General features: G+C 46.8%; 1 protein-coding gene across 1 annotated transcript in view; it reads left to right on the top strand.

Annotated features, from left to right (window-relative positions):
• The window catches only part of LOC126521666 (uncharacterized), a 43,405-nt gene that overhangs the window by 1,577 nt on the left and 14,723 nt on the right, over positions 1-27,105 (top strand). Inside the window, exons 2-5 of the mRNA XM_050170389.3 lie at positions 1,037-1,259; positions 3,003-4,006; positions 9,168-9,477; positions 10,180-10,452. Coding sequence (XP_050026346.2) covers positions 1,037-1,259; positions 3,003-4,006; positions 9,168-9,477; positions 10,180-10,452 — 1,810 coding nt within the window. The remainder of the gene's footprint in view (positions 1-1,036; positions 1,260-3,002; positions 4,007-9,167; positions 9,478-10,179; positions 10,453-27,105) is intronic.

Raw genomic sequence — 27,105 nt, 5'->3', positions numbered from 1 at the left:
ATTACCGTTCACGCTTAACTCATTTGAATTGCTGAAAGGACGGAGCACTGCAATAACCTGCTTATTTCTATGTATGCTCGTCACGCATTTCTATGGCACACCAAACCGTTAAAAACCATGCACTCTCTAGGCATGTAGCGACACTACCCGCAAGAACTTTTAAAAGGTCGATTACCTCCAGCTCGCAGAAATCATGAATTTTATGTCGAAATACATAGAGGCCTCCATATTTTGGCATTTACACTATTTTCACCTTAATTCATGATCTCAAACTTTCGCTGAGCGCTATAAGCAAGCTCTCTATGCTGATGTTTTTTAAATCGCACACACGCGCACACACACACACACACACACACACACACACACACACACACACACACACACACACACACACACACACGCACACGCACACGCACACACACACACACACACACACGCACACGCACACGCACACACGCACACACACACGCACACGCACACGCACACGCACACGCACACACACACACACACACACACACACACACACACACATATATATATATATATATATATATATATATGGTTAAAAAATTGGAGGACGTAGGAAAAATAACAGGACTTTACTGACGTTTCGGCATTTATTCGGCTTTCATGAAGAGCCGTTCAAAAGGACTCTTGATGAAGGCTGGACCACGGTCGAAACGTCAGTAAAGTCCTGTTATTTTTCCTGCGTACTTCTATTCTTTAAACGATTTCTGTGCCGGATCCTGTGATTCTATGCTCCACTCACATTATATAAAACCATTGATTACTACAAGAAGCCAACGCAAAACTACCTTTCACCTTTCTTCGTTACTTTTTTTTTACTTTATTGATATAAAAGATATCGCAATCATGCTGAGCTTACCATGCTGAGAAATCCGGCGAGCGGATTATCGATGTTGAATACCTTGGTGCTAACAAAATCAAGCACAAACAGAACACTTCAGGCGCCCTCCGTCGATTGCTCTGCCAATTTCGGCGCCATAGAGCCGCGGGGCGCATTTGGCGCTCGCAGGACCGCTTCGTCCAGCGTGAACAGGCAGGCGCAGGACGCCGTGACGGCATTCGACGTCGTCATGGCGCAGAGACACGACCACGGCCTTGCGCCTGCTGACCATCACTCCATCGAGCGAAACGCAGTCAGAGACAGCGGGGACCCGCATGGTGGCAGGGCCCACCAACCACTGCGCACCCAACGTCATCACGCTGTCGTCGCTCACGACGAGCTGCTGCCGCAGGTCTGTTGGTGTATACTGGCTGATCACTTACTGTAAAGGACGGCGGTGGCTTGGGCATGTTGCCTGGTGCGGGTGTTTACTGAAGTAAAAGAATGCGAAGGCTTCGCATTTCGCCGCATATGTCAGTTGCCTCTACGAAACTACAGAGCCCTTGGATCAGTTGGCAGTGCGGCCCAAACTTTCCTGCATTGAACAGCCTCCGAAAATTGGAGCATATCGGCTCTAGTGCTGCCAACTGTAAAACTAGGTAGAATCAGTAGAAGAGGTGGACAGTGTTGACACCACCTAGGGTTAAACACTGCTCATGATTCCTACACATTGAATGTGTAGTTGACCACTGTACACATTCCTGTGTACAGTGGTCAACTGAACCGGGTCACGGAAGCAAGAGGACTGAAAATAAGTTTTGCGAGATATTGGTGCAAGCCGTACGTTTGGTATTATTTGTCTGACGTCGTAGTGATGGTGAATAATATACAGTGGCAAATCTGTAAACGACGAAACTAACTTTATTGGGCGAACTTGTTCCCACAAAAACAAGTTACACTCAAAGCGCAGTGACAGCGGCGAACACGATCGGCGATCGTGGAAATCTCGTCTGCCGGTCAAGCACGTCGGCTTGACCGGCCGGATAGATAGTCCAAAGTCTCACCAGAGCTCTATCATAGGCACCCAGTTGTATTGACAATGTCGAATCAGGGCTCGATATTTCTTAGCACACTCAGGGCGGTCGGTACAGTCCTTCGTGAGTATCGGTAAAAGCGACAAGGCATGGATAAGCGCTGATAGTCTCCAACAGTTATCGATGGCTATACGGCGCCTTCACTTCATCTGTAATACATAGATGCGCATCGTTATAGTAAAACTATGTTGCACACATACTTCATCACGCGGTTCTTAGACACTATATGTAACCTGATATAGTCGCAGACCACCAAATACTAAGTTGGCGCTTTAGCCGGGATGGCAATGAGCGTGAAATTGATGAAATATGATAAAATAAAACGAGACACCGACCACAAAAGATCTAGAAAGGTTAACGTTTCGGCTCTCACACGGAAGCCCTGTTCATAAATTCGACTACAAGCAATAAAACAGTCCCTTAAGCACGTCGTATGACGTGTCCAAGACACCTAGCGTACACAGGTGGCAAATTTTCATCGTTTTGATTACAAGTGTTCATCATTGTTTCAATATGAAGCGACTCTAGCTAAATACACATGTTTCGATTCTTCTCTTTTGCAATCAAACGTGCTTGGTCCCAGGTAATAGCATGCACTGATGAAACACAATGTTCCGAATGTGCGCTCGGACACACGTGTTGCTTCTTGACGTCGCTTTGGCTGCTTGAGGTGCCTCTGGACGTTTCTGCTTTCGCTGACGTAAACGCACAAACAGTTCGCGCTGGGAATGGCATACACCACACCCGGGAACATTTCACTCTTTAGTTTGTCCTTCATAGTCACGAGTTCATGTTGAAGCTTTCGGGAAACTACACGGTATACATTTTGCCATGTTGGCTTGTTTCAAACACCAGTGCACTTGTCTCACTTGCCGAGCTAACGAGCAAAAAGTGCTGCACGCTGCTCAGTGTACGCACTCCGCGGCTTTCGACGAGTTCTTTCCGCACATTCTCATTCTTTCTGTCAAATACGAAGTTCACAAGAAAAACGTTCTTGGCACACGAGATGCCAACTGGTTATTTGATGTTTCATTAGCCGTGCCTCACTCTGTGCCAACCAGGTAATGGAACACCCTAAACCCTGCGATTCGCCGGCTTGTCAACGGGAAGCGCTGAACATCTCGGAGCAACTGGATGAGTCCGTGTCACCGTGCGATGATTTTTATACGCACGTCTGTGGGCGCTGGACGCAGCGAGTTGCCGTGCCCAACGGCTCTGCCAGGGTCTCGGTGGACACTCTGACCCAGGACCACCTGACCCACCTCGTAGACGGAGCTTTCCGGCGCTACTCCGAAGAGCTGGAGCGGGTGGCCGACCTGTACAACGAGTGCCGCAGCCACAAGTCGGGAGACTTCGAGCGAGCGCTGTTCGACGAGCTCGTGGGGGGCTTCGGAAACGTCAGCTGGTACCTGAGCATCCGCACCATGGCTGGCCGGCTGCGCAAGTCGGTGTGGCCCACGTTCCGGGATGTGGGAGACACGAAGCTCTCGGCGAGCATCGGCGCCTTCTACCGGACCGTCAACGAGCCAGCGCTGTTCTCCATCAAGCCAACCACGGACAGCGACTTCCCCAATGAAACGCTCATCTCCGTCGGCCTTCCCACTCTGGTAATGGGGTCGTTCATCCAGCACTCCCCCAAGATGCGCGATGACAGCAACGACTACAACTACGTGTCCGATGCGATGGACATGATACTCCGCCAGAGCAACCTGACACACGGCATCAAGGTGAACGTGCTGAACGTCGAGCTCACGCTGGCGCGCGCCATCGGCACCGCTGTTCCCGAGGCTCCGAGGCTGGTGCAGGTCCAGGAGCTGCCGAGCACGGGCAAGCTCAAGTGGGACGCTCTGCTTCGCTCTATGATGGCCGAGACGGACACGAACTTCTCGTCGGTGTACGTGTCGGTGGACTCGATGCGCTACCTGTACGCTTTGCAAGAGGCACTGCATGAGTTGCAGGACGTGGAGATCTTGGCCTACCTAGGATTCCGCACCAAGCTTGTCCTGGCCCCGCTACTGATGGACAACGATTCGCTCTCCCTGCTCGGAGCCCTTGCCGTGTCCCCGTAAGCCGTCGCTGTTTCTTATCTTTCTTCTTGTCTCACTTCTATTTTGTAAAATACGGTTTTCTTTAGCGACATCGGAATGATTTGGGGTTTGTGGAATCTTTATATTGGGCCGTCACCATCTGACCACTTTGCTCAAAATAAGGTGATTTGAGACCTTCCAGTGCACGTATAGGACAACGGAAAAGACGTCAGCTTGTAACGAAAAAAATGCACCAACTTAGCGTAGAGTTATGTACGGAACAGTTTAACAATGTATAATTAGCGCTAAAAGACCCAGATTCAAATTGCGCGCACCTAATACCGGAACCGCGAGTGTTGCATTACGCTTGTCTAGTCTAAACAAACCACACAGTACACTAATGCGCGCAAGAAGATCTTCAATGTGAACCGCAATTGACTTGCCTTTCCTATATGTGCATGAACGACACATTAGAAATTTTTGTTTCTATATAGGCGTTCAGACACCGTCTGTCTTTTGTTGCTTTGGCCAGGTAACAGCCCATTCGTTCCTTTATAACCGCAGTGATGATGCGTCCTTGTCCGTATAATCACGCCACATGAATTTGCCATTGCTTTTACCGTCACACCGAGCTGTCAGCATACAAATAACCGGAATATGCAGTGTCCATCGGCTTTAGATCTCAGGGGCTGAATTCACTGGGCTTCTTGTTCAGAATAATTATTTTTTATTGACTGGCCGCTTTCACTAGTATTCTTTTTCGGCCCCGACTTGGTCGGCTCATGTTCTCACGAACCGCCAAAGCGTGCGAAGTTCTTTAAGTGTGTACGGATCCATGTTTTGCAAACCTACGCGTGACTACTACTGCAACCATAAAGATGACGTGAAATCGAAGCAACGACACCTAGTGCTACTTGTTCAATCACTGATATTAAATTTGTTGACAGAATATAGGTAGCAATAGTGCGCAGTAAATATGTCCATTTGAGACACTAAACCTTTGCAGTACTTGTAGACCTTCAAATTGTAATCAAATCAAATTGTAATCAGTACGTTTGCCTATAGGTATACGTAAACCGTGTACGACTGCGTTTTGGATTATTAACGTACTCGCCTTTATTGAGCTCGTGAATTGCTTGCGGGCATTACTGCCGTCTCCTTCGTTATATGTTTTCCTCAATTTTGAACTTATGAATGTTTGTAGCCATGTGTTATATTTGCGCATACGTCGTGTGTGCGCGAACACTCCGCGCTAATTTCGCCCATGTGCTAGGAAACATCGTTTCAACGGCTCTCGCTTAATCAGGCTCTGTAGTACGACCTGCAGATTAAGTGAAATTTTATTTCGGCTTCCGTACGCAGTTGATGAAGGAATGTTGCGTACCTCGAGACACTGAGTGCGCCGGACGCGCGCCGCGCAACGGTGTCACCGCCCTCCGTTGGCGGTGCCTCCCGCTCGGCAGCGGCAACGAAAACTGAAGAGGAAATTGCAGAGCGACATCAGAAACTCAGAACGACAGAAAGCTGAGCTAGTTGGTAAGGATTCATTATGCAAAAAAAAGGCGAGGCGTGCAGACAGGACACAAGAGAAGTGGACAACACGAACGCCGTGCACACACAACACGAACACACGATGTTCGTGTTCTCCACTTGTGTCCTGTCTGCACGCCTCACCTTTTTTGCATCAGAAACTCCCGCAACAACATTCTGTTGCTCAGTACGCGCTACATAAGTGTTTTTTGCGAGCGTGAAAGAAGCCCGCGAATACACGTAAAGTGCCTCGAGCGGCCGGTCGCGCGGCAATTTTGTGTGCATTTGCGGGCTTCTTTTACACTCGAAAAAACACTTTTATGTATCGCGTATTGAGCAACAGAAATCTGTATCGAGAGTTTTTCATGTCGCTCTACAATTTTCTCATTGACATTTTTCATCTATATATAGTACTTGAGAAGTTGGTTCATTAATTAGGACTAATTAGGTAATTAGGCAGAAAGAAAAAAATATAATGTGAGTGTCTCCAAACGACGGCAAACATTACTTTGGTTCTGTCCAGCTACGTGGCATTCGTATATTTTTAATGTTTGGCTAAAGTTAAGTGGGACACCCTGTATATAACCTGCATAGTCATGGCCAATCGCGCACCTGCAGCCATGCTACCAAATGTGCTTTTTTTTTTCATAAAAAAAAACAAACTTTTTATTTCGGTTCACACTGCAGACCAAGGATGATTAGGCTAAAGGTGTTTCACAACACCTAATAAAGATCCAGCCTCCCTTCGATAGTTCGAGCACATGCGGCTGCAGCATAAGATTTACAAAAATGTTACGCAGTTTACAAATTCACTAATTGCAATTCAAACATTTTCCGTGTCACACGTAATAACAACAAATACAAAAATACATTTAATCAATGCCAGTCATTATGTAGTATGCAATAAAGTAGTTTAAAAGATCAGGCATTGGTAGTTGCAAAGCATTCATTATAGTTATAGAAATAACAAGATAACTGAAGCAGAAAACAAAGGCTACGACACTGGTTTACATCTCTCGTAATAGCAAACTGTTTAAAAGATTTTGAAGGAAGTATACCTTTTTAATGTTCCATAATTATAATATCAATTTCTGAACGAGCGTTTAAGGTACTAGGTCTAGTAATCGAAAGTTTTTTGAAGGTCATAATTTGTTCGTGTCGTATCAAACGTATAGTGTTAATGTTGGAAATCGTAGGATGTGTTAACATTTAAATACTTTTGCTCAAAAAGTTGCTTATCATTTCTGACTGGTTTATGTATATTGATAATTTCTTTAGGTATGATTGTGGAATGTTCAGCAGGATCTGTATTAAATATGAATTTTTAGTGCTTTCACGAAGTGGTATATTTTGAATAGAACGTACGGCCCTTTTCTGCAATATGGAAAGCTTCATTACGTTAGTTTCCGTAGCCGTTCCCCATATTAGCATGCAATAAAAAATGAGGTATATACAAGCGAATAAGACAGTAGTAGCTTTACTCGAGCAGGTAATGCATAATGAAATTGATTAATTATGCGCATTCAACGAGCCATTTAGTGGATAAATAATTTGTGTTCTGACCACAAAATATTCTCTTGAAATATAACACCAAGAACTTTGATTTTTGATTCGCGCGCAAGGTAATTTGAAGTAGAAATCATTGTGAATGCTTTTATTCTTTGGTCTGAACACTACGTACTTGTTTTGTTAACATTTATTTGCAAGTGACTTGCTTTCAGCCATATTGCAAGTTCACATAACCATGCATTTGCGATATATTGTAATTTTGGACAGTCTTGTCGAGCAACAATTTCATTCGCGTCGTCAGCATAAATCACAATATCTTTAGTACCTCGTAAATTAACTACGTCGTTGATGTATAGTAGAAATAGGACGGGGTCTATCTAGTATAGCCCTTGAGGTACAACTGTTAATATTATTCCCGTGTTCAACTTGATACGATTTACAGTTGTGCATTGTTGGCGACTATTCGATCGTTACGAGTAAGCCTAACGCTTCTCCTCTTGTACCGTAATGACTCAACTTTTTCATTACGTAGCAGCGTCGAGGGAGATCGGGAGGAGGGCGGCCGGCTGTGTAGGGCCCGCAGGAAGCGAAGCGGCCGGCGCGGCCGACTGGTCAGCCTTCTGCTCAGTAAACATGCGCTCCTGTTAACTGTGGCTCGTGGGCGTCGTTGATTTTGCACGCCACAAGTATGTCGCGTGCTACCGAATCATAAGCTTTACGCAGGTCTAAGAATATCCCTACCGTTATTAATTTGCACGCAAAGTTGTCAAGTATTCTTATTTTCCTTTATACCTAGTAAGGCGGATTCTGAACTCTTACTTTTCTAAATCCAAATTGTTGTTCTACAGAAATGTTATCAGAAATGTAACTATATAGACGATTGCTAATTACATGTCCAGCAACCTTTTGCGAAAACTGACGGCACAGAGGTAGGCCTTTAGTTATTAGGTCATCTCTGTTACGACTCTTGTAGATTGTTACCACCCTTGTAGCTTGTTACCACCCTCGGGCTAATTCCGTGTCATCAGGAAGGAATACAACCGGAGGTCAGCATGACGTTACAAATATGTGCCAGGAGAGAGGTGACAATATCGGCGATTTTCTTAACTGGCCTTGTCATTATGGTGTCTACGCCAGGGGGCACACTTCAGTTTAAGAGAATGTATAATGTTAAATATTTCATTTTGACTGCACGGCAATAAAAATAAATATTTAGAATGCATTCCGCTCATAAAACTCATGGAATCTAAGGAGTGGTCATAAGGTTCGTTTGGTGTACCTGCCGTTAAGAAGTGTGCATTCATTCGATTATCTAAATTGAAACCGTCTAAAATTTGTCCTTCATAGGTGAAAGGTGTGTCAATGCGAGCGATTCCTATCGCCAGTTAATTGGTTTAACGTAGACCAAGTTTGCTCAGAGTAATGGCATGCATCGAACTTGTTTAGATAATATTCCTTTCGTGCTTTCGTAATTATGGCTCCCATTTTATCTTTTTCTTTATATTCAAGGAATAAATTAGGCTATTTTGTCTGTCTGAATTACGCAAATAAGCGGTTTTTCTTTACGATTATTTCATAGTCTTTGAGAAATGAATGGTCGCTCGGGAAATGCCTCATTATGTATCACGGCGAAAATATCCACGAGCAATTTAAATGAGATGTTCGGGTGTTCCTCTTGAATCACACTGCGCCAATCAATGTTGCATGCAAGATCTTGTAGGTACGTGCAAGGGCACACGAGACTATAACCAGTCATTTGCCTGGTGGCTTGGCTGCCTGGCGTTGTGCCAGTGAGCAAGTATAGGATAATCTCGAATGGAGCAACGCGAGAACGAACAGCGACCCCGGTTCCCTTCGGCTGCGTACGCGCACGCGCTGCAGTGTACGCGTGCACTACAGCGGCCCCTGTGGTTGGACCGCACAAGCGTAGAAGAGAGCGCGCCACTCCGGCCTTTAATACTGGGTGTTGCGTAATCGTTCTCAAAAGCGCAATTATCGCGTTCGCAAGTGCGAACGGTGTCGCTTGTTTTGTGCTTCCGCTTCTCCGACGCGCTTCGCAATTCCACCGCGCATGTCTGCATATTTTTCTCAGTTACTGCTGTAGCAGCGTGTGCCTGATTTCCCTGAATGAATGTGATCGGTTTTATTCTTCGATGCAAGGTTCCCGGAGTGGCATCCGCCACTGAGCAGGGAACACTACTGCGTGCGCTTTTTCGAAAAATTCGAGCCCGCCTTATCGCTGTACGCGGCACGCGACGACATCGGCCGCCGCCTGAGACGCCTGCGGGCCGCCTCGCTCGTGGATGCGCTGAGGAAGGCCGTCCACGAGGAGATGGCCGCACTGTTCCCGAAGCCGTTCCTCAACCACGTGACCCGCATCCTGCGTTCGGCGAAGTGGACCGCCCTCATGCCAGACTGGGCACACACTGCGCTGTTGCGAGCCAAATACGTCGACTACTTCTACTCGAAGGTACGCGACCATTTGTATCCTACACTTCCAAGGTTAAAGGGCTCTGCGATGCCTTTAAAAAACAACTGCGACATTCAGTTTCTATTTCTTCGCTTCAAGCGCGTTCAGCCTCGTACGGCAGCTGACGGGACGAAGCGCGTGGCGTGACCACTAGTCATCGTGCCCCGCCGAATGAAATCGCATCAGAGGTCCCCCTCATACTAAACAACGCTGGTGAGAAAATGACAAAGCAAATACACGTCGACATGAGATTACGGCAGGGTCAAACATAAGAAAGGATGGACATAAAAGTACAGTGCTCAGCGATTCAAACGTAATAATCGGCCCGCAACACGGCCACCGCCTTTTGCGCCACCGTTGGACACTAGGTACCTAGAGATAATGCATTGTGGTATACAGCGAAAGCGAGGGCCTATAATTGTGACGCATTTTGACTGCATTTGGTCCCCAGCGATCACCCAGTCGCGGTGGGGCAAAAATCGCCGGCTACCACGCGGGCCGCTTATCGACTTTGAATCGCTCAGCACTACTATACCTTTTTCTGCACAGATGTAACTGCCAAACATTTGCTATGTGTAAGCGTAATTGTCGCATAAATAGGCTTATGGCGTGGAGTTTGTTGCGACTTCTAAGAACGGGGCACGCATCGTGTGCGCGTCCATGTACGTAAATATCGCATACGCAAACAGCCGCTCTTTGCAGGTGGGGCGAGCGCCGGTCCACCAGCAGTTTTCGTTGCTTATCAAGCTTAAGAACGCCAACCAGTACCAGCGCTACTTGACAGGCATCTTCTTCGACGCACCTTGGACTGGCGGCCTGCTGAGGACTTCGGCAACGGTTGGTGAGGACCGAGTCGACGTGCCTCCAGGGGCGTTCGACTTCTTCCGCGCCGACGAGCCCTCGCTAGTTCCGCTCCAGATGGCGCGGCTGGGACCCCGCGTCGCGACCAGCGTCTACCGGTTCGTGTTCGCCAAGGTTGGTATTTTCTCGATATGGCCGGCTTGTTTCTCAACGATATGTAACCGTCCTATTTGCTTATTTGTATAAGAGCCATGAGTGGATGACGGCGTTCGTGGCAATCAACATCACATGGCAATTAAAAAATCTCGCAGTTCCGCCCGAAAGGCGAAGCACTGATTGCGATGACAAATTAGTAGATAGCCGTACGAAGTAAGGATAGTAGATTTATCGGCCGTATAAACTTGTAAACATTCGCTTACTAACTAAATTAACAATAATAGAATGTGTAAGCGTGACTCAGCGAGAACATAGAAAGAAACAGACACACAGAGACAGCGCTGTCGTTGTGTGCCTGCTTCTTTCTACGTCCTTGTTCAGTCGTGCTTACACATTCTATCACGGATCCAAACCAACTAGCCCGCCAACCTGTTTTAACTAAATTAACCGCATGGTGTAACACGCGCACGTGAACACATCTCGGTCGATGAGTGCGGGAACTGGCTGTCAAAATTCTGGAGTGAGTAATCGCGGCAGCAGCAAGCGAATTGACCTTCATGCATATCTCGCTTTAACGCGAACGAAACGTCGGAAGCACAGCGCATACGAAGCTACCGGGCGCGCACTTTAGCCACATCGCAGATCGCTTTCAAGACACGAACGCCGACAACGCGTCCCTGCGGCGTCCACCAAAGGCGTCTACTGCAGCGTCCGCGATTCGCGTGGCCACCGCCGTAGTAGACGCCGCGGTTTTCTCGCCTCTGTACGGAGTGGCGGGCGAGAAGGACATGGAGGGTGTTGACTCGAGGCACCCTAGCAGCCGCCGGAGAAGAACGCCCCTCCTCCCTCGCCTCACTCACCCCCACTGCCTTGCGCGCGACAGGCGAGGGCGTGCACGCGTTCTGACCGCAGTCCTCGCTCGCGCACGCGAGATTGAACCGCGTTCGCCGGCTCACGCTCGCAAGCTTTCACTCATACGGAACCTCACGGCGACGACAGAAATGCGCCTGGAGTGTCCATATAATTGCCATCGCGATAAAAGGCGCCTCACCGGACACAAGAAGAGACTATAGCCCCTCAGTGCCAATACTGACACTTTTTGTGCCAACAAGGCATTCGCGGTCTGCTTGCGATAAAGGGACATAACTGTTTCGCGACTGAGCGTGCGTTGCACGCACTGCGTGCTGCACGCTGAAGATGGTCGCATGCGGTACCCCGTCGAAACGGCGTCTGGCAGCATGCGTGGGCGTGCTGAAAAAACTCAGAAGCCATGCGCTTCTGCGGATGCTATGCGGATGCTATGCGGATGCTATGCGGATGCCATGTGGAAGCATGGTGTCGAACAGGTGAGCAGAGACACCTGTTAAAGCGAGCTCTGAGCCCGGTTATTGTCTTCGATGCTCCATTTGCAACCTAGTATCATAAATTGCGGAGTCTTTTGCATACGACGTAGTTATTCTCTTATGATCGTCACAAAATTTATTCATTCTCTCGCTTTCGCTGCCAATGAAGCCTATTTTAGCATAACTTTTGTTCAGCCTTAAGGTGGTCAAGATGTACGTTATCAGGTTGCACCGGGCAGCAGTAGTACTTGTGAATGTTTCTTTTATATGAAAGGTATAGAAACATCTAATTTCACTTGAAGGCGCTGGACTTCCTCTACCACACGGGCCACCAGAAGTCCTGGGTTCTTCTCGACGACGCCCGCTCCTGCGTCTGGAGTCAGTTTAGCGCAGGGGTGTACGTAACATTCTCTACTCGTGTTTATTTAGTGCAAAATACTTTTGCGAACGACTCGGTAGATGGAAAACACTCATTGCTCTAAACAAAGGCATTTTTCTTTCGCGTTAGCTTTTAGAAACGAGCACGTTTCTTTAGATTAAATGAAACTTTCAGAGAAAGCAGTATGGTAATGTAGCGTTTTCCTTTTTAATGCGAATTGTAGCATTACGTCACCTAGAAGGTAACAAACTAATCTGTAGCGCTTACTAGCTTAACCTTACTTTCCGAGTTTGGAATTCAGTAAGTGAGGTAATTCAGAAATCTGCATGTCATGGCGAGCTTTTTAATATTTGGACATGTAAAAGTCGCATTCTCGTACTCCCGCAGTCTTTCAGGCCTTACATGATTTCTTAATAGCCGTTTCGGTTTTTTACACCTTACAATATTCCTGGGATGAATTGTAGCAGAAGGTTGCGCTGGACGGTAGCTTGCCTTGCAATGACAGAGTTCGGAGCGCGGCAGAAACATTCAAGTTGTATGTTTCAAGTTGTACAAGGCATACGATAACACTGATGAAAAAATCGAGAAATGTGATCGCTATTATCATATACCTTATATGGGCTGATTATAACTCTTTTTTGCTTTACAATGTAATAATAGGTCATTAACTTCTTATTAGGGGCATCTGTATGTGTGGACTGCATAGCGAGGGCACAGGTGAAACCATTTTTTGTTGCTTACGAGACACCGTCTTATATTGTGTCCGAATCAATGCGATGCATAAGAATTTTCAATAATAAATATTTATTAGCAAAAGATATGCGAGGAGTGCCAGGGGAAAAAAAGTCTGTGCTGACAGCTTCAGGGATCCTGGCTATGTGACAGTCCTCCAGGGCTGAACATACAGCACGGGCCGAACTAATGCAAAATAGCTAATTATCTTTGAGCATTAACTCAAGCTCGGACAAGATATTGCCATCATTTGAAGGCCCACAATTTTTTGTTAACAGATGGCTACCTGAGAAGTGGAGGCTTATAACAAGTACGCGCGCACATGAGCTTGTTCGCAATCTGGCTCCCGAAATTGAGGGACCCCTATTCATTGATAACGGATGTCGCGTGAGTTGTGCTCGAGTTTAAAACCGCTGCAGGGGCTGCAGAGAGCCGCGCGTCTTCGAGAGAGTTAAATCCCTCGGAACCGCGTTGTTCTCTCGCTCAGCGCGTCTCGGGAGGAGGCCCCGACGAACGCGTCGCTGCGCTCGGAGCGCGCCGGCTGGTCCCTGCTCGCGCACGTCCTGGCGGCGGCGCCGTCGTTCAGGGCCTTCCTGGCCTCCCTGGACGGCGACGTGTACCTGCGGGGCCTCGAGCGCTTCTCGTCCGAGAAGCTGTACTTCGTTTACTACGCGCTCAACTACTGCGAGAGCAACGACGAGCGCTTCCTCGGCCGCCTGCTCGAAGCCGGCGACGAGCCGCCAGCGTGGCACGCGGTGAACGGCGCGCTGCGCAACTTTCGGGGCTTCGCGGACGCCTACAACTGCTCCCTCGGCTCGTTCATGAACCCCGAGGACAGGTGCACGTGGAGCTTCTAGTAACGCGCCCTGCCACGCCGCACCGGCCTGCTCCGGAGAGCACGCGGGTTGCCGTTCGCTCGGGACCCCCTCCTTGATCTACGCCCAGTGTACGACGTCTGTACGACGTCTGCTAAACCAGTTGTTCGGCGGCAGAAGTGCGGGGACGACAGAGACGTAACGCATAGCCTTTTTTTGAACGAATCTGAGCTTCGTAAACAAGACACTTCGCCGTATCTTCGTACGGTTATTGTATTTCCTTGTATAATGTTGAAAACACGCTTCATGTTCCTTGGTTAGTAAGATAAACGTATGTTCACTAGAGGAACTGGCACAGCACACACATCTGCTAAATTACGTTGTCGTCACAGATTTTTTAAGCTTCGAGATGAATTCAGGACCTGGTGATGGACGTAAAGAACGCCTGGTCGCCCTTGTATGCAATGTGTGAATGGAGTTTAAGCTACGAGCAAATGTCTTAGTGACCTCGAAGAACTCTTACCTCATGCGTCTCGCTAGAGCTTATGCATCCATGACGTCACCGCCAAGAGCCAAGCACATAAGCCAGTGGCAACTAATTCCCGTAATGGTGACCAATGCCGGCCGTTATGGGTGGCGTCACCCCGACGAAATCGTTAATCATATGTTTTGTCTTGCATTTCTCCTTCCTTTGGACATTAAATTGTGTGATATCTTGAAGGAAATGGCATGCGGCACATCAAATGTAACCATCATTTTTGCAAAGGTGCGGGCTCGCTCTAAGACAGGTGGAACTGTTATTTATTTATTGGTACATTTTGCTGTTACGAAGTACATAGATATTATTTACAAGGAATCATTCATAAATTATTCAGTTTGCAACAATTTTTTTTAACACCGTCGCTGCTCAAAAAGATCACTCGCGAAATGTTCCCTTGCACATATAAACGTACAGGCCTCTGAAGGCATTAATTTGCTTCGTCTCGCCTGGCGTCATACCACGTAGGTGTGACGCACGCTGTATCACAGGCGCTCGAGAAAAGCAGCTTACCAGCACGCTTGTCTATCAAAACAAGAAAAAATAATCCGGCTTATCGCCGCACCGATCAAATGGAGGACGGTGCTTTTGGGTACGCGCACGGGGCGACTGTAGTTACTGTACGGAATGTTTATATATAGACAGGTCGCAGCACGATCGCGCTCGAAGAATTGCGTAGAGTGGACTGTTATTGAGAAACGTCAGGTTCGGACTCCGCTATGCGTGAAGTGCGACTGAAACGCGATGATCGGAGCGTACGGCGGCCGGCGCTTTTGGCGCCACTGCTGAGCGCATCCCTGGGCGAAGCCAGATGCAGTGCGTCACGACGGCTCCCTCGCCTTCACTGCGTACCAGCACAGTCCATCAGCTCTGTGCTTGCAGTCCTTGCCGGTGGCGCAGAAGGCGCCGGCAGCCGTGCGCTCCGAGTGTCGCGTTTGAATCGCTGTGCGCCTTACATATAGCCTAAACGTTATGAAATCACCAGTAAAATTGTCCCCTCCACCCCTTAAAAAGACTATTTGTTATTATGTCACAATCTTACTATGTCACAAACTAACTTTAAAGACTCGTTTCATTAACATCGTCTTATACGACCGCGACTGTCTTAACTGCTGTTGGAAGCCATACTTCGTCCACTTTGTCTCGGTGACATTGCTTAAGCTTTGAATGAAAGCGCCCTGATGTTTACATTTTGGTAGGCGTTTTAGCGAGCCATTATTTAAAACTAGTCATTTCAATTGTCGTCGATCGCATAATCAATCGTCCTCGTAGGTTTGTGCTGCCTTTGAAGCAATCAGCATCTATATCGGAAGGGATGACTACTGTGTGCACCCATTCATGGCATCTGCGCGTCTCGAATGACGAAACACGCTCTTCGTCCTCCAATGTACGATACCTAGCTGGCGGCATCGCATCTCCAGCGATATCGTGCTGGCACGTAGGTACTATGTCTCGTTCTGTAAAAAGCTGGAACTGTGCCGTACTTCCAAGGATGCAGTGTTCTGACAAGAGTACCACAAGTGCGCACATTTCTTTTTAAATGTTGAGTGATCCCATTACTGAGAACAAAGCTTTTCTTGATGATAATATACGAGCTTCCGCGAGAAGCTTGAGATTCGGCATAGTACGAAGGCCCCTGTTTAGAATTTTCTTCTCACTGCTTCCTTTTAGCACTTTTAACAAGACGCAACGAAGTTTCTGTATCACTCCATTACAGAAAAAATTCAGCTTCAATTAAGAGTACTGACGAAAACATATATCGACGACCAGAGACAGCCTACGAACAACAGGAGTTATCACTGCACTCACCTTGCCCATGGTTAAATAGAAACCTTGTTATGCTTTACATGCACTCGCTTATTGTCACGGCGACCAAACGAGTGAGGAGGCATAGTTTGCTCTGGTCATTGAGTAATGAAAGAAAGACTAGGAAGGAGCATGAGTCGGGCAGTTAGCCTCAGCAAGGAAACCTCCTGCGGCTCTGCCCGCTGATCGTTTCTTTTAGGACCCATCTGCGCTTTGACTTTTTGTAAATGGACTCTCCGTAGCTGCTGGGGCTTTTAAGGCATTGTCTGGTTTGTGGTAGCCTTCAGTCACGCTTTCGACAGGATCCGCCCTCGTCAGCCGATCTCCGCTCTGCTCTCCTGCGAGCTCTCTGCGCTCTTGGCGGAGAGGGGACTACAATACGCAGAACGACAGGCACACAAAGTCTGCAGCACACGCGCGTACGCACGCTGAAGCGTTCGTCGTTCAGCTACACGGATGACGAGTGAGAGAGATGGGCCACCGTGAGATGGACGACACGGCACGGGCTAATATTCAGCCGTCATTTCTGTCGCTAGTCAGAGCACTGTCGTCTTCTCTTGGCTCATGCGCGTATTTTTCTGCAATGTTTGTTAGCTCACACGGCGACCGTATGACGCAGAGCAGTTATCCGAAGTCACCACCGGGTGGCAGGAGCTGCACAGAGCAGTCGATGCCGGCGGCGCAGCAGACGACTTTCGCGGCACAAAAAGCGCGACGGGCCACTGTGCTATGCGGTCAATCGGCTCAATACATCTAGGTCTGGGACAGGAGAGCGCACTCGTCGACCGGACAGTGCGGACAACTCGCGATCGGGCCTTCCTGTCCGTCCTGGCGGTGCGCACCGGCGGATAAGCACAACAAACGACTGCAGTCGACGGGGGTACGTTTCAAGCGTTTGCAGTGCGCAACACACTTGGGGCCATTGTGCGCCGACTTCGCACGCTTCGTCTGTTGGCTTGCACTGCAGTCACTTGGCATGACGCGTCAAGCAGATTAGGCTCTTGAAAAATGTCGAGTTCATAACCTTCAGAGCTGGTATTTCAGAGCAATAGCTATTCGGAGAGTAGAGAGTAATGATTCGTTTGTTTCCTCTATGCATAACTATATGCAGTCGCTTAACAATGTCTACATATATATATATATATATATATATATATATATATATATATATATATATAGTTTTCTGCTGCGCGCATTTCCGATAGGAATTACTATAATTCGTAATTACAATAGTACAGCGAAGGCAGAGATCGAGGTGAGTTTTTCAGCAACATCGTTCAGTGCAGCTGATGTGAGAAATTAATTCGTAAAGAAAGAAAAAACACAATTTTCTAACGTGAGTTATTAAGATACGAATAAGTGATTTTATGGCAAACGTCGCAACATTATAATGGAAGCCACCCAATGTTTAAGTCGTATCTCTTTATTGGAATATTAGCACAGTGCGGTTTCGGTAAAAAGCACCACTAGAGTCGTGTTCGTGTTCTGCATTATATTGTACAGAAGTGCATGAACAATGCTTTTCCGGGAATGAGAGACCAGGGGGTAGAGGCCAACACTCTTAGCGTATTAGTGTCTGCACAGCATGCTACAAAAGTGGTTCGCTTTACGTACTGCAACCCCCCCCCCGTACTTCCTTTAGTATAATCATTTCATTTTGATGATGAAAAATCTCACAAAACGCTCTACGAACAGGTGAGAGCGGTCTTGCGCAGTATTTGCGCGCAACATCTTCGAAAGTCTGGTGAGCGAGCGTTAGCAGTGTAGCTAAGTCAGGGCGCCACACTCTGTAGGTGTGCTGCAGACGGCAGAAGTTCACAATAGAGCCACAGGTTCATTCAAACTTGGTTACCCTTCGACTTAGAGATTCAAATTAAAGACGCATACTTGCACTTGTGTTGGTGACTCCAACAAGGTACCTCTCAAATTCCAGGCTGAGTGCCAACCTCACGAGGCATTTTATTTTCCCAGGCTCCACTAGTCCTCGAAACTCCTTAAAAGTGTAGGGAGTGCGCGCTGTTCTGTCGTACGTGCTTCTTCGTCCTGAACCCTACTGATAACATGAATATACAAGGTCCAAGGTCGTCAACATATATGGATAAGATCAATCTTAAATTGTTTTTTCTGGCAAAGAAAATGAATGCTACTCTAAGTTATGCTCTTAACGTTAGCATTTATTTATTCAGGTTCAGTTTATTTATTTATTTATTTATTTATTTATTTATTTATTTAATTATTTATAAGTGGTTACATGCTTACATAAGTATACAGAAGGAGGTCCTAGAGCATATGGCTGAAAGGGCACCTCCTGTCAGAAAATATATACATTTGTGCAAATGTACAGCATAAAACAGCAATATTGTAGTCACTTAGTGGAAGATAATGCATTGTAACTGTAGTACAAACTGCAAATAATATGAAGTCAATAACTAATTGTAGAATTAAAATATTAGTTAAGGTATTCGCAACAGAACAAACCAAAAATGTCTATAAAGGCTACAAATGAAACAAAAACTAGAAGAAAGGAAAAACGAAACAGAAATGAGCAGGAGTGAAGTGAATATCATCTCTCTAAATATCATATTTCATCATATCAAACATCTAGTATCATCATCTCCGCTAAAGTATTTCCAGCTACTCGTAAGTGCTGATAGCTGACGAAAAGTAGTACAGCGATCGCAAGTCTGTCCTTGTTTAGCTATTGCGTTGTGCTTCACCACTTGGCGTTCTTGAAGTGTGGAAAAGTGCGCTGGGAAAACGTCGCGTAGTGTAGCCTTGTGTGCCACCTTATGGCGTTGCACAAGATGGAGCGCCGGTGAAACAAGGAAAGCTTGGAGCGCGCTTAAGCTTCGACTTTAAGAGTGGAATGCCCTAGCATTCAAAGATCCCCAACTGCTTCTCACGCTTCCCGGTAACGGCAGCTTATGAAAGCGTAATGTTTACCGGGAAACGCTTGTGGCGAAAGCTATGCACGAAGGCGGACTTTCTGGTACAAACGCGTCCTCTTGTGTGCGCAGATCCCGGAAATTGTGCCCCACTGCCGCGCCTAAAGAAATCGCATCATTTTCAGGTTTCTGTTATTGTTTGGCACTTTTAATATTTAAGTCTGAGAAGATTTACCCTAAAAGGCATGCACTGTCAGTGTTTTGTTCCATGACATTTGTTTGTGGGCTGTCATTCTCAATATTTCTAGGAATAAGTTTGTAAAGAATGTAAGACAAGGTATGAGCAACTTCAGTGATAGAATGGTGTGGCAATATAACCCGCATATATAGCATCTCATATAGCAAGGCGTGGCATATACATATACCTAAATATGTACAGAAATTTTCGCTCCCGCCCAACTCCGCCGACGCCGACACCGGATTTTCTGCGGCACGAAATCCTTAACGCTACAATGTTAAAAGGTTAATTGGGGGACCACGGTAGTTCATTCACTATGCAAGGACAGAAAAAAGCGCGTGCGTGTAGGTGTGTGTGTAGGCGTGTGTGAGAGAGAGAGAACGAGGAGAGAGATTCCTCGCTGCAAACTTACCGAGCTTAATTCCGGGCAACGGTGAACACTTCTGAGAGGACAAATGATGTGCCGCATCTGCGTAAGCGCGGCTGTTGGGACTGATACTCTTTCCTCTTTTTCTCTCTTTTCTTTTGAAACATGAGCGTGTCTGGGCTTGTGCCTTTTCCTTCGCAAAGAGTCAGTGGCTTAGTGCGACTGCATGATTACACTTCACGAAGTCGATCTGCTTTATTGAGCTTCCGATCGAAAAACCACTTCGCACGAAGCAAAGTGGTCAGCCGTTTGCTTCTCTGGCGTGCGCAGCCACACGTGGAAACATGCGGGCCTGCTGGGCTGGTAAACATTGCACACCTCGGGAAATATGTGCCAGAAGGTGCATAAAATGTTGTACTTTGTTGTGCGATGTTCTCACGACGTCTTTTTACACCAGTACACCACACTTTGCATAGTGCACGTGGTGCATGAAAAGCTCTTATTTATTTTTTCGTTCATTTACTGCCCACGGTGCTTTCTTCCGATGGCCTTTGTAGACATTCCTGAGCTATCATGTGAAGATGTAGACTCTTGGAAAGATTTGGAGGAGCGCTAAGCCACGGCACAAAGAAAAACAACACATGAGCGCAGACTAACAAGTTGTATTTGAAGGAACATGCATACTGAAAGAAGATGCGGAGATAGTTAAAAATCATTTTGGTGTATTCAGTATAGTGCTAGGTGAGTACTAGTTAACGAAGACACGGGCAGTTAACAGTGAGATCCGGTTTCTGAACCCAAATCTGTTCTTCGGTGACCATTGTGTGTACTGGCGCTACTCCCCTCGCTCCACGAAAAGGGATCTTGTCCTTTTTATTCTATACGATTGTGAAGCGCGGTGTTGTTGCCGGAGCACCGAAGAGCGCCCTCAACAGGACGTGCCACCAGCAAGTCAAAAAATGTTAAAGGCATGACTTCAGCTTTTATTTTAAGTGGGTTAGCCGCGCCAGTTTCTGGTGGGCATCGCTGACATCGCTTTTAAAGGAGCTGTGTGCACAGGATGCCGCGGGATCGAGAACTACAAGCCAGCTGAGGGTCGCCGTGGTCATCCCGTATGTACATATGGTGGGCCACTGCATGAAGGAAATAGTTGGAAGAGCTGGAACTCGCATTGTTTGTCACGTGCCGAACAAGCTAGGTGCGTTGTGCAGGGAGGTCAACCGCACCGAGCCGAGACGCGATGCCTGCGGCGAGAGGCACGCGCAGCAGTTCATCACATGTGTCGTTGGTGTCGCGTACGAAATCCCGCTGTCCTGCGGCCGGAACTATACGTAGAACACACGGGATGGTGCCTCAGCTAACGCCTCAGAGAACGTGCTAGCTCTCACAACAAAGGACGTAGTAGCAGCCTAGCCATTCATGCAGCATTGTACGGCCCTGCTCCGGCCCTTGATTAAGTGCTCAATTCTCAGGCGACACGAGGACCACAGAGCGTGCGAAATTGTTGAAGCGTAGGCGATTCATGGTAGGGGCCCCTCTTGCGAACACGCGCCAATGCTCAGTTCAATTGATACTCAATTATCTGGAGACTTTGACCGTTTGTACGAGTGACTTGTCTGCGTGCTGGGGTTGTTACGTAGATAATTTGGCGTCGCACTTAACTGATTTTTAACTATTTACGCATCCTACTTCACTGTTGTCTTTATTTGTCCCGCAGTTTAGTTTTAATGTACCAACAAGCTCAATTTTCAACCTTTTTGCACTGCAAACTCAGTTTTTTTTAAAGTAAGTATAGGGCTTTCGATCACTTGTGCAACGACACTTCTGCTTTCAAGTGTTCGAACGTTGTAAAAGCTGCAGCTCTCTATGTTGCGTAATGAGTTCCCCGCACGTGATTCAGCGCGACCAATCGAACACGCAGAGCGCGTTTACGTGGCTGCCTATAGCGTAGCTGCGACCAGTGCTTCGCAGCCACGACCGCCACCGACGAAACCGGGTCGTGACCCAGGCCGACGGCGCACCGCCGCTCTCGCTGCCCCAGCGTCGCGTGCATAAAAGGTCGGCCTGGCGCCTCGTGCGCCGCGTTGACCAACCCGCCGGGCCACCAGCGCTATGCGGTCGTCCAGAGCGGACGGACAGGCGTCGGTCATACTGCAGCTATCAAAGCAGGATGTAGGAACGCTCTTGGGTTGGATACGAGGCGTAGAACCGACGGCCAATTAGCGACAGAGGTTGATGCCGATGAAGCAAAGCGCTGCCTTAGGAGGTAGAAAATTGGATGGAGCGATGAAATTAATATAAAATTGGCACAACAGCGCTAAATTGAAGAGCATATGGAGAAAGTCTTTCTTGAGCGGCAAACTTAACTCGGATTTCGGTTGGGGCGAATTCCGTAGGTATTATTGACTGAGATACAGGGCTATGATCAGGGTTTTATTAAGTGAGTTATAGGGGCATGGCGTACAGCCCCCGTGCGGATTACGACTAGAGTTTCCATTGGTGGCGCTTGCTTGCGTTTGCTGCTGTAACGGCGGCCAGCATACACACAAGCACAGTGGAGGCGCGCGAGAGGGCACTTCACGACAACAGTGACAACTGCTACAGAAGTGACTAAGCATAATATAGCAGATGAGCAAAACGCCATTCTGATGCATCCCGATGACTTATTGGCTTCATGCGAAGCGCAAGAAGTTTACGCTCACAGCTGTCGCTGCAGGGCTTTTTGAATCCGATCCCCCGTAGTGTATTGAACCATACCCAAAGGCACCAAACCAAACGAAGCTTTTTGAAAGCGGCAAAGGGGGCGAGTGGCTTTCCGTATTGTAAGCCTGCTTGGACTGTCGTGCAAGAATCAAGATTACAGGAACTTTAAAAACAGGAAAATATTTAAGAATTTATTGGTATCAAATGGAGGTGCAGGCTGGTGCAAAATTTCTTTGGTCGCTAGTTTCTTGTTTCAACAAATGGAATATTGAGCGCTACCGGAAAAGAGCTAACAAACGGGGAGTGACAGACGAATTCATTGACTAGCTATGGGCTATTGAAAGTTGCAATGAAAGTTTCAGTCACTAATGCCTTAGCGTGACGCAACACGTAACTTGACGCTTCGTTGGATCAATGGCAAAATTAAAACTTCTTTCTGGGCGAGTTGGTGCATACTTGACATGAAAACTGTTTACAGCGTAAACACATGCAACCACAAAGTATAAGGGACAGGACACAAGCGCTGTGTCCTGTCCCTTATACTTTGTGGTTGCTTGTGTTTGCGCTGTAAACAGTTTTCATGTCAATGGCAAAATAGTGCTTGAAGGAGTGCCACTTCTTCTGTCACAACGTGTCCCGTTCGCTTAGTGTGCGCGAAGATTTATAATGTCGCGTTGTAGAGTAGTGGTGATGGCGTAGATTACTCGCAAATGAACAAATTGCGATTATTCTGAGCTAATTAGATTGCCCACGCGTTGAATGCGTTATCTGATCAGGCAAAACATTTTCAGCATAATTGGCGACAACATTAAAGAAATTTCGAATACAGCATACGCGTGTCACGATTAGCGGCAACTCGATAGCAGGGACAGTCTGGTGAAAAACAGCAAAACAAAGTACGCGTGATGACATTGCTTAATTCGGCTCCTACCTTGCTTCATGATGCTTGCGGCTGATGTTTTTCGTTTTCTGTAACTACGCGTATCTCATGTTGGGCATCGTTACAGACAACTTCCGAATGAGGAAGGCGAAATTTCGATTACGCGACTTGAAAACCACGGCGAAATTCTTAAATGTCGATTTGTGCGCTCGTCAGGGCACATCCTCGTCTTCAGATTTAAACAGATTCCTAGGACGGTGCTGAGGTCTCAAACAAAGAAAGTAATAATAATAACAAGTGCATCATACGCTTGCGTGATGGAAGAATGTGCCACCTATTATCGGTTTCAGAAAGCTGCTCAAATTTGTTGTTGCGAAAATAGCTGAGAGTCTATCCCGTGTTTCACGAACTTGAGTGCACGCTCTAGGCTATTTATCACTAGCCTATCACAGGCATTCCACCCTAACTGGCAGCTTCACGCGCGCAAGTTTTCGTAAATGCTATTGCTCCACCGTTCCACAGGTATATGCTCAGATTTAAAGATTAATGTCTTCCAATACAGCGAGTATATCCTCAGAGCTTCTATCCTTTTCTAGCAAAGTTTTTTGCGAACCCTCCCGGTCTTTCGCGACCGCGGTCAAAGAGAAGTTTAATAAACTTAATAGAACATATCAAATCAAGAAAGGTAAGCAATTCGCGACAGTGACATGAGAATAGGCATGAAAACAGAGTTCTCAAAAGCTACTCATATAAATGAACATACCACCAACAACCCATATTGCACACAATTGCACGCGTGCGTGCGTGTGTGTGTGCGTGGGTGTGTGTGCGCGTCAACACACACGCACAACCCGACACGCAAGAGCCGGTGACCGGGGCTTGCTGCATGGCGCTGCTTTCTTGCCGAATACGCAGAGCAAGCCATCTCTACTACACTCGCAGGCTGCCTTGTGTTCTACAGAATTACTCAGTGCCAAAACAACTGATACCGAAATATTCTCATTGTAACAAACATACGTCATTAAGAGCACAATTCATTTAAGAATGCATTTAGGCCACAATAGCACCTGTACATGTATCGTGCCAATGACTACTATCTGTTTGAATTGATTGCCGCGTGTTGATAATGATGATAATTTCCATACTATGGCATTTATCAACAACGGGGTTTGGCAATGGAGCGGGCGGTACGTTTAATATAAGTAAGAAGAAATGCAGAAATGCAAGTCGTCACAATGCATAGCACGGGTGAGCGAGAGCACACGCGCCAGTTTCCTTTACGCCAGAGACGCAGGAATGAGATGGGCACACTTACGGCATCTCACTGACTGCCTGTTTCCCATGTTCCAAAATGCGCGTCGGATCTGCATAATATTTATTTTTAATTTTTTGCTAAGGTGTCTTGGAAAAAGTGGCATCTTTTTCGATGCTGGCTACCTTTCGTTTTTTTCGCCTAGTTGTGGGTTCGCATGGTGGAGATTATATGCAAGCGAGCAAAAGCAATAATGAAATGTGCAGATTATGTAGGGAGGACACAGCATGCGCACGTACATTGCTCACGGAATTAAACGCGTCAATTTAGGGCTAGCTAATGCGCATACTTTCGTTTCTGCCGGCTGCAATTCGTGTCACATCGACGTAATGTTGGCTCGTAAGGATAGATCGGAGTCCGTGTTACCTTTGGTAACCGGGTTCCTAGCGACATGACATGGTACTCTCAAGTACTTTGCGCATATGCAGGGTCTTGCTAAATGCTCCCTGTCGCGCTTCATTCCATGAGCACTGTACATGCTACATTGATTGATTGAGTAACTTTTATTTTACAGTCCTGCAGAACGCGTATTATTGTACATGCTACATGTCACGCAGAATTTCCAGAGTAGCTCGAGTGTCTTCATTGCGCAACACCAAGCAGAAGAGCGGAGCACAAAGACCGGAATAAGGCTGCCCGAAACAGTATGACGCGACTTGCGGCGCGGTTAACCATGCTTATTCTGGCTGCCTTTAAAGGACCAAATGGCACGCACTGCATGCAAATGCTCAGGCCAAGCCACCGAGTTTTCATTTTTTTGTCTTGGGCGACGTGCTATGAAGAGTCAGTCGGCAAGAGACGGCCCACCTCTTCTTCCGTAACTGAGCTTCAGCAGTCATTGTCCAGAAGGTCCCGAAACAAGTCATTCACTGACGCCCAAAGAAACGACAGCGGGGCTCCGCGTGCTGCCCCTCGGACGCAATGGCCGCAGAGTGTGCACAGCTGACGCAGCACGCAGCGCAGTTTCTTGCGTGCGTGTGCTCATCGGCGATTTCTCTCTTTCTTCTCTTGCCTCTGTTTCCTTGACCTTTTCACACTCCTATTTCCCCGATGTATGCGGAAGTCGTAAAGCTCGTCCCTTTCTTGTCTTCTTGCTTTCATTGCGTGTGTGGTGTGTCTGGTGGGCGTTCTTTTTCTTCTGTTAGACGCCACTACTTCATCGTTCGTTCGGAATGAGTGGCCCACAGAAATGAACGTACACAGCAAGGTCCTATACCACGAAAATGCCGACACAGCTTGACCGTCTACAACAACAGGTGCTATAAACGGGAAGAAAGGGGGTTAACCAAGGGGCCCGATATTTTATTAGTCATATCATGAGAAGCCAACAAACAGTGACACCAAGGACAACATAGGGGAAATTACTTGTGCTTAATAAATGAAGTAAAGAAACCATAAATATAATGGAAATGAACGTGGATAAAAAAACAACTTGCAGTAGGTGGGAAACGATCCCACAACCTTCGCATTTCGCGGTTGTGGGATCGTTCCCCACCTATAGGGTTCTACAAGGACACATAAATACCCAAGAAAGTGGACGCGGAAACGGCGCCGCGATAGTTCAATTGGTAGAGCGTCGCACGCAAAATGCGAAAGTTGTAGAATCGTTCCCCACCTGCTTCAAGTTGTTTTTTCATCCACTTTCATTTCCATTAACTTATTATTTTTTTTATTTCATTCATTATGCACAAGTAATTTCTGCTGTGTTGTGCTTGGTGTCAGTGTTTTTTTTTTTACTTCTTATCAACAGGTGCTATAGGCACTTTTGCGTATTCTGTTAAGATTGTTACAGTTACCCTGGGAGTAGTAGCCACCTACTATAACGCAATGATGGTATGTCCAGCGACTGCTGTTTGGTAGCTAGTGTAATCCAAGTTCGACATTAGAATGAATCCTACCATCGTGATGAGTTCTTTTTGAAATTCGTTCGCGTTAACTCGGCCGATCGATTCGAGTAATACGCAGAATAATACGCAGTTGTTGTTATTCAACCTTATCTACGTCAGGGTAGTCCGATTAGTCGGAAAATCTTAGTATAAGTGCACAAAACACATCGACGGAGATCTCTTGCTTTTATAAGGTGATCCAAAAAGGCCTCTAAATATAAAAAAATAACGGGCTTCCGCTTTCGCAAATGGTATTAGTATAATTTACATTCAGCAGTGTGAAAACCCCAAGAAATTGGAACATATGCACAAAGGTAGCTGTTTGGGCTGGTTGATGACAGGTTGTTCAAACACGAAAAAAAAACATATTTTAGTGCGAAATTCATAGCATGGAAGGAAGGAAGAAGGCGACAGGACAGAGCGTACATACGAACACTCTAACCTATACGTACATATACGGACATAGTAACACTATAATAAATACAATAGGAACTTCTTATCAAATGCTAACAGCTTCAGTGTCACTGTACTAGGTCCGCTTCAGATTAGTTCTTGTCTGTGCATGATTTTCTTGCTCCGTTCTCGGCTCAAACGTTCCGCAACCTTCATTGATGATCTGATATCTTCATCATTTTTATTCACCGTTTTACCCATATCTATAGGTAATTTTTTTTACGGTTAATTTTTAATGATTCAATCTGGTCGAAACTGCGACATTGGTTTGTGTTTTCTAATGTTAGAATTGCTTAATACTTTTGGATCTTTATCATACACTAATGTTTACTTA

Source organism: Dermacentor andersoni, chromosome 6 (genome assembly GCF_023375885.2).
Source record: "Dermacentor andersoni chromosome 6, qqDerAnde1_hic_scaffold, whole genome shotgun sequence".
NCBI classification, from domain to species: Eukaryota; Metazoa; Arthropoda; class Arachnida; order Ixodida; family Ixodidae; genus Dermacentor; species Dermacentor andersoni.
This window is presented reverse-complemented; position numbering and strand designations above follow the sequence as displayed.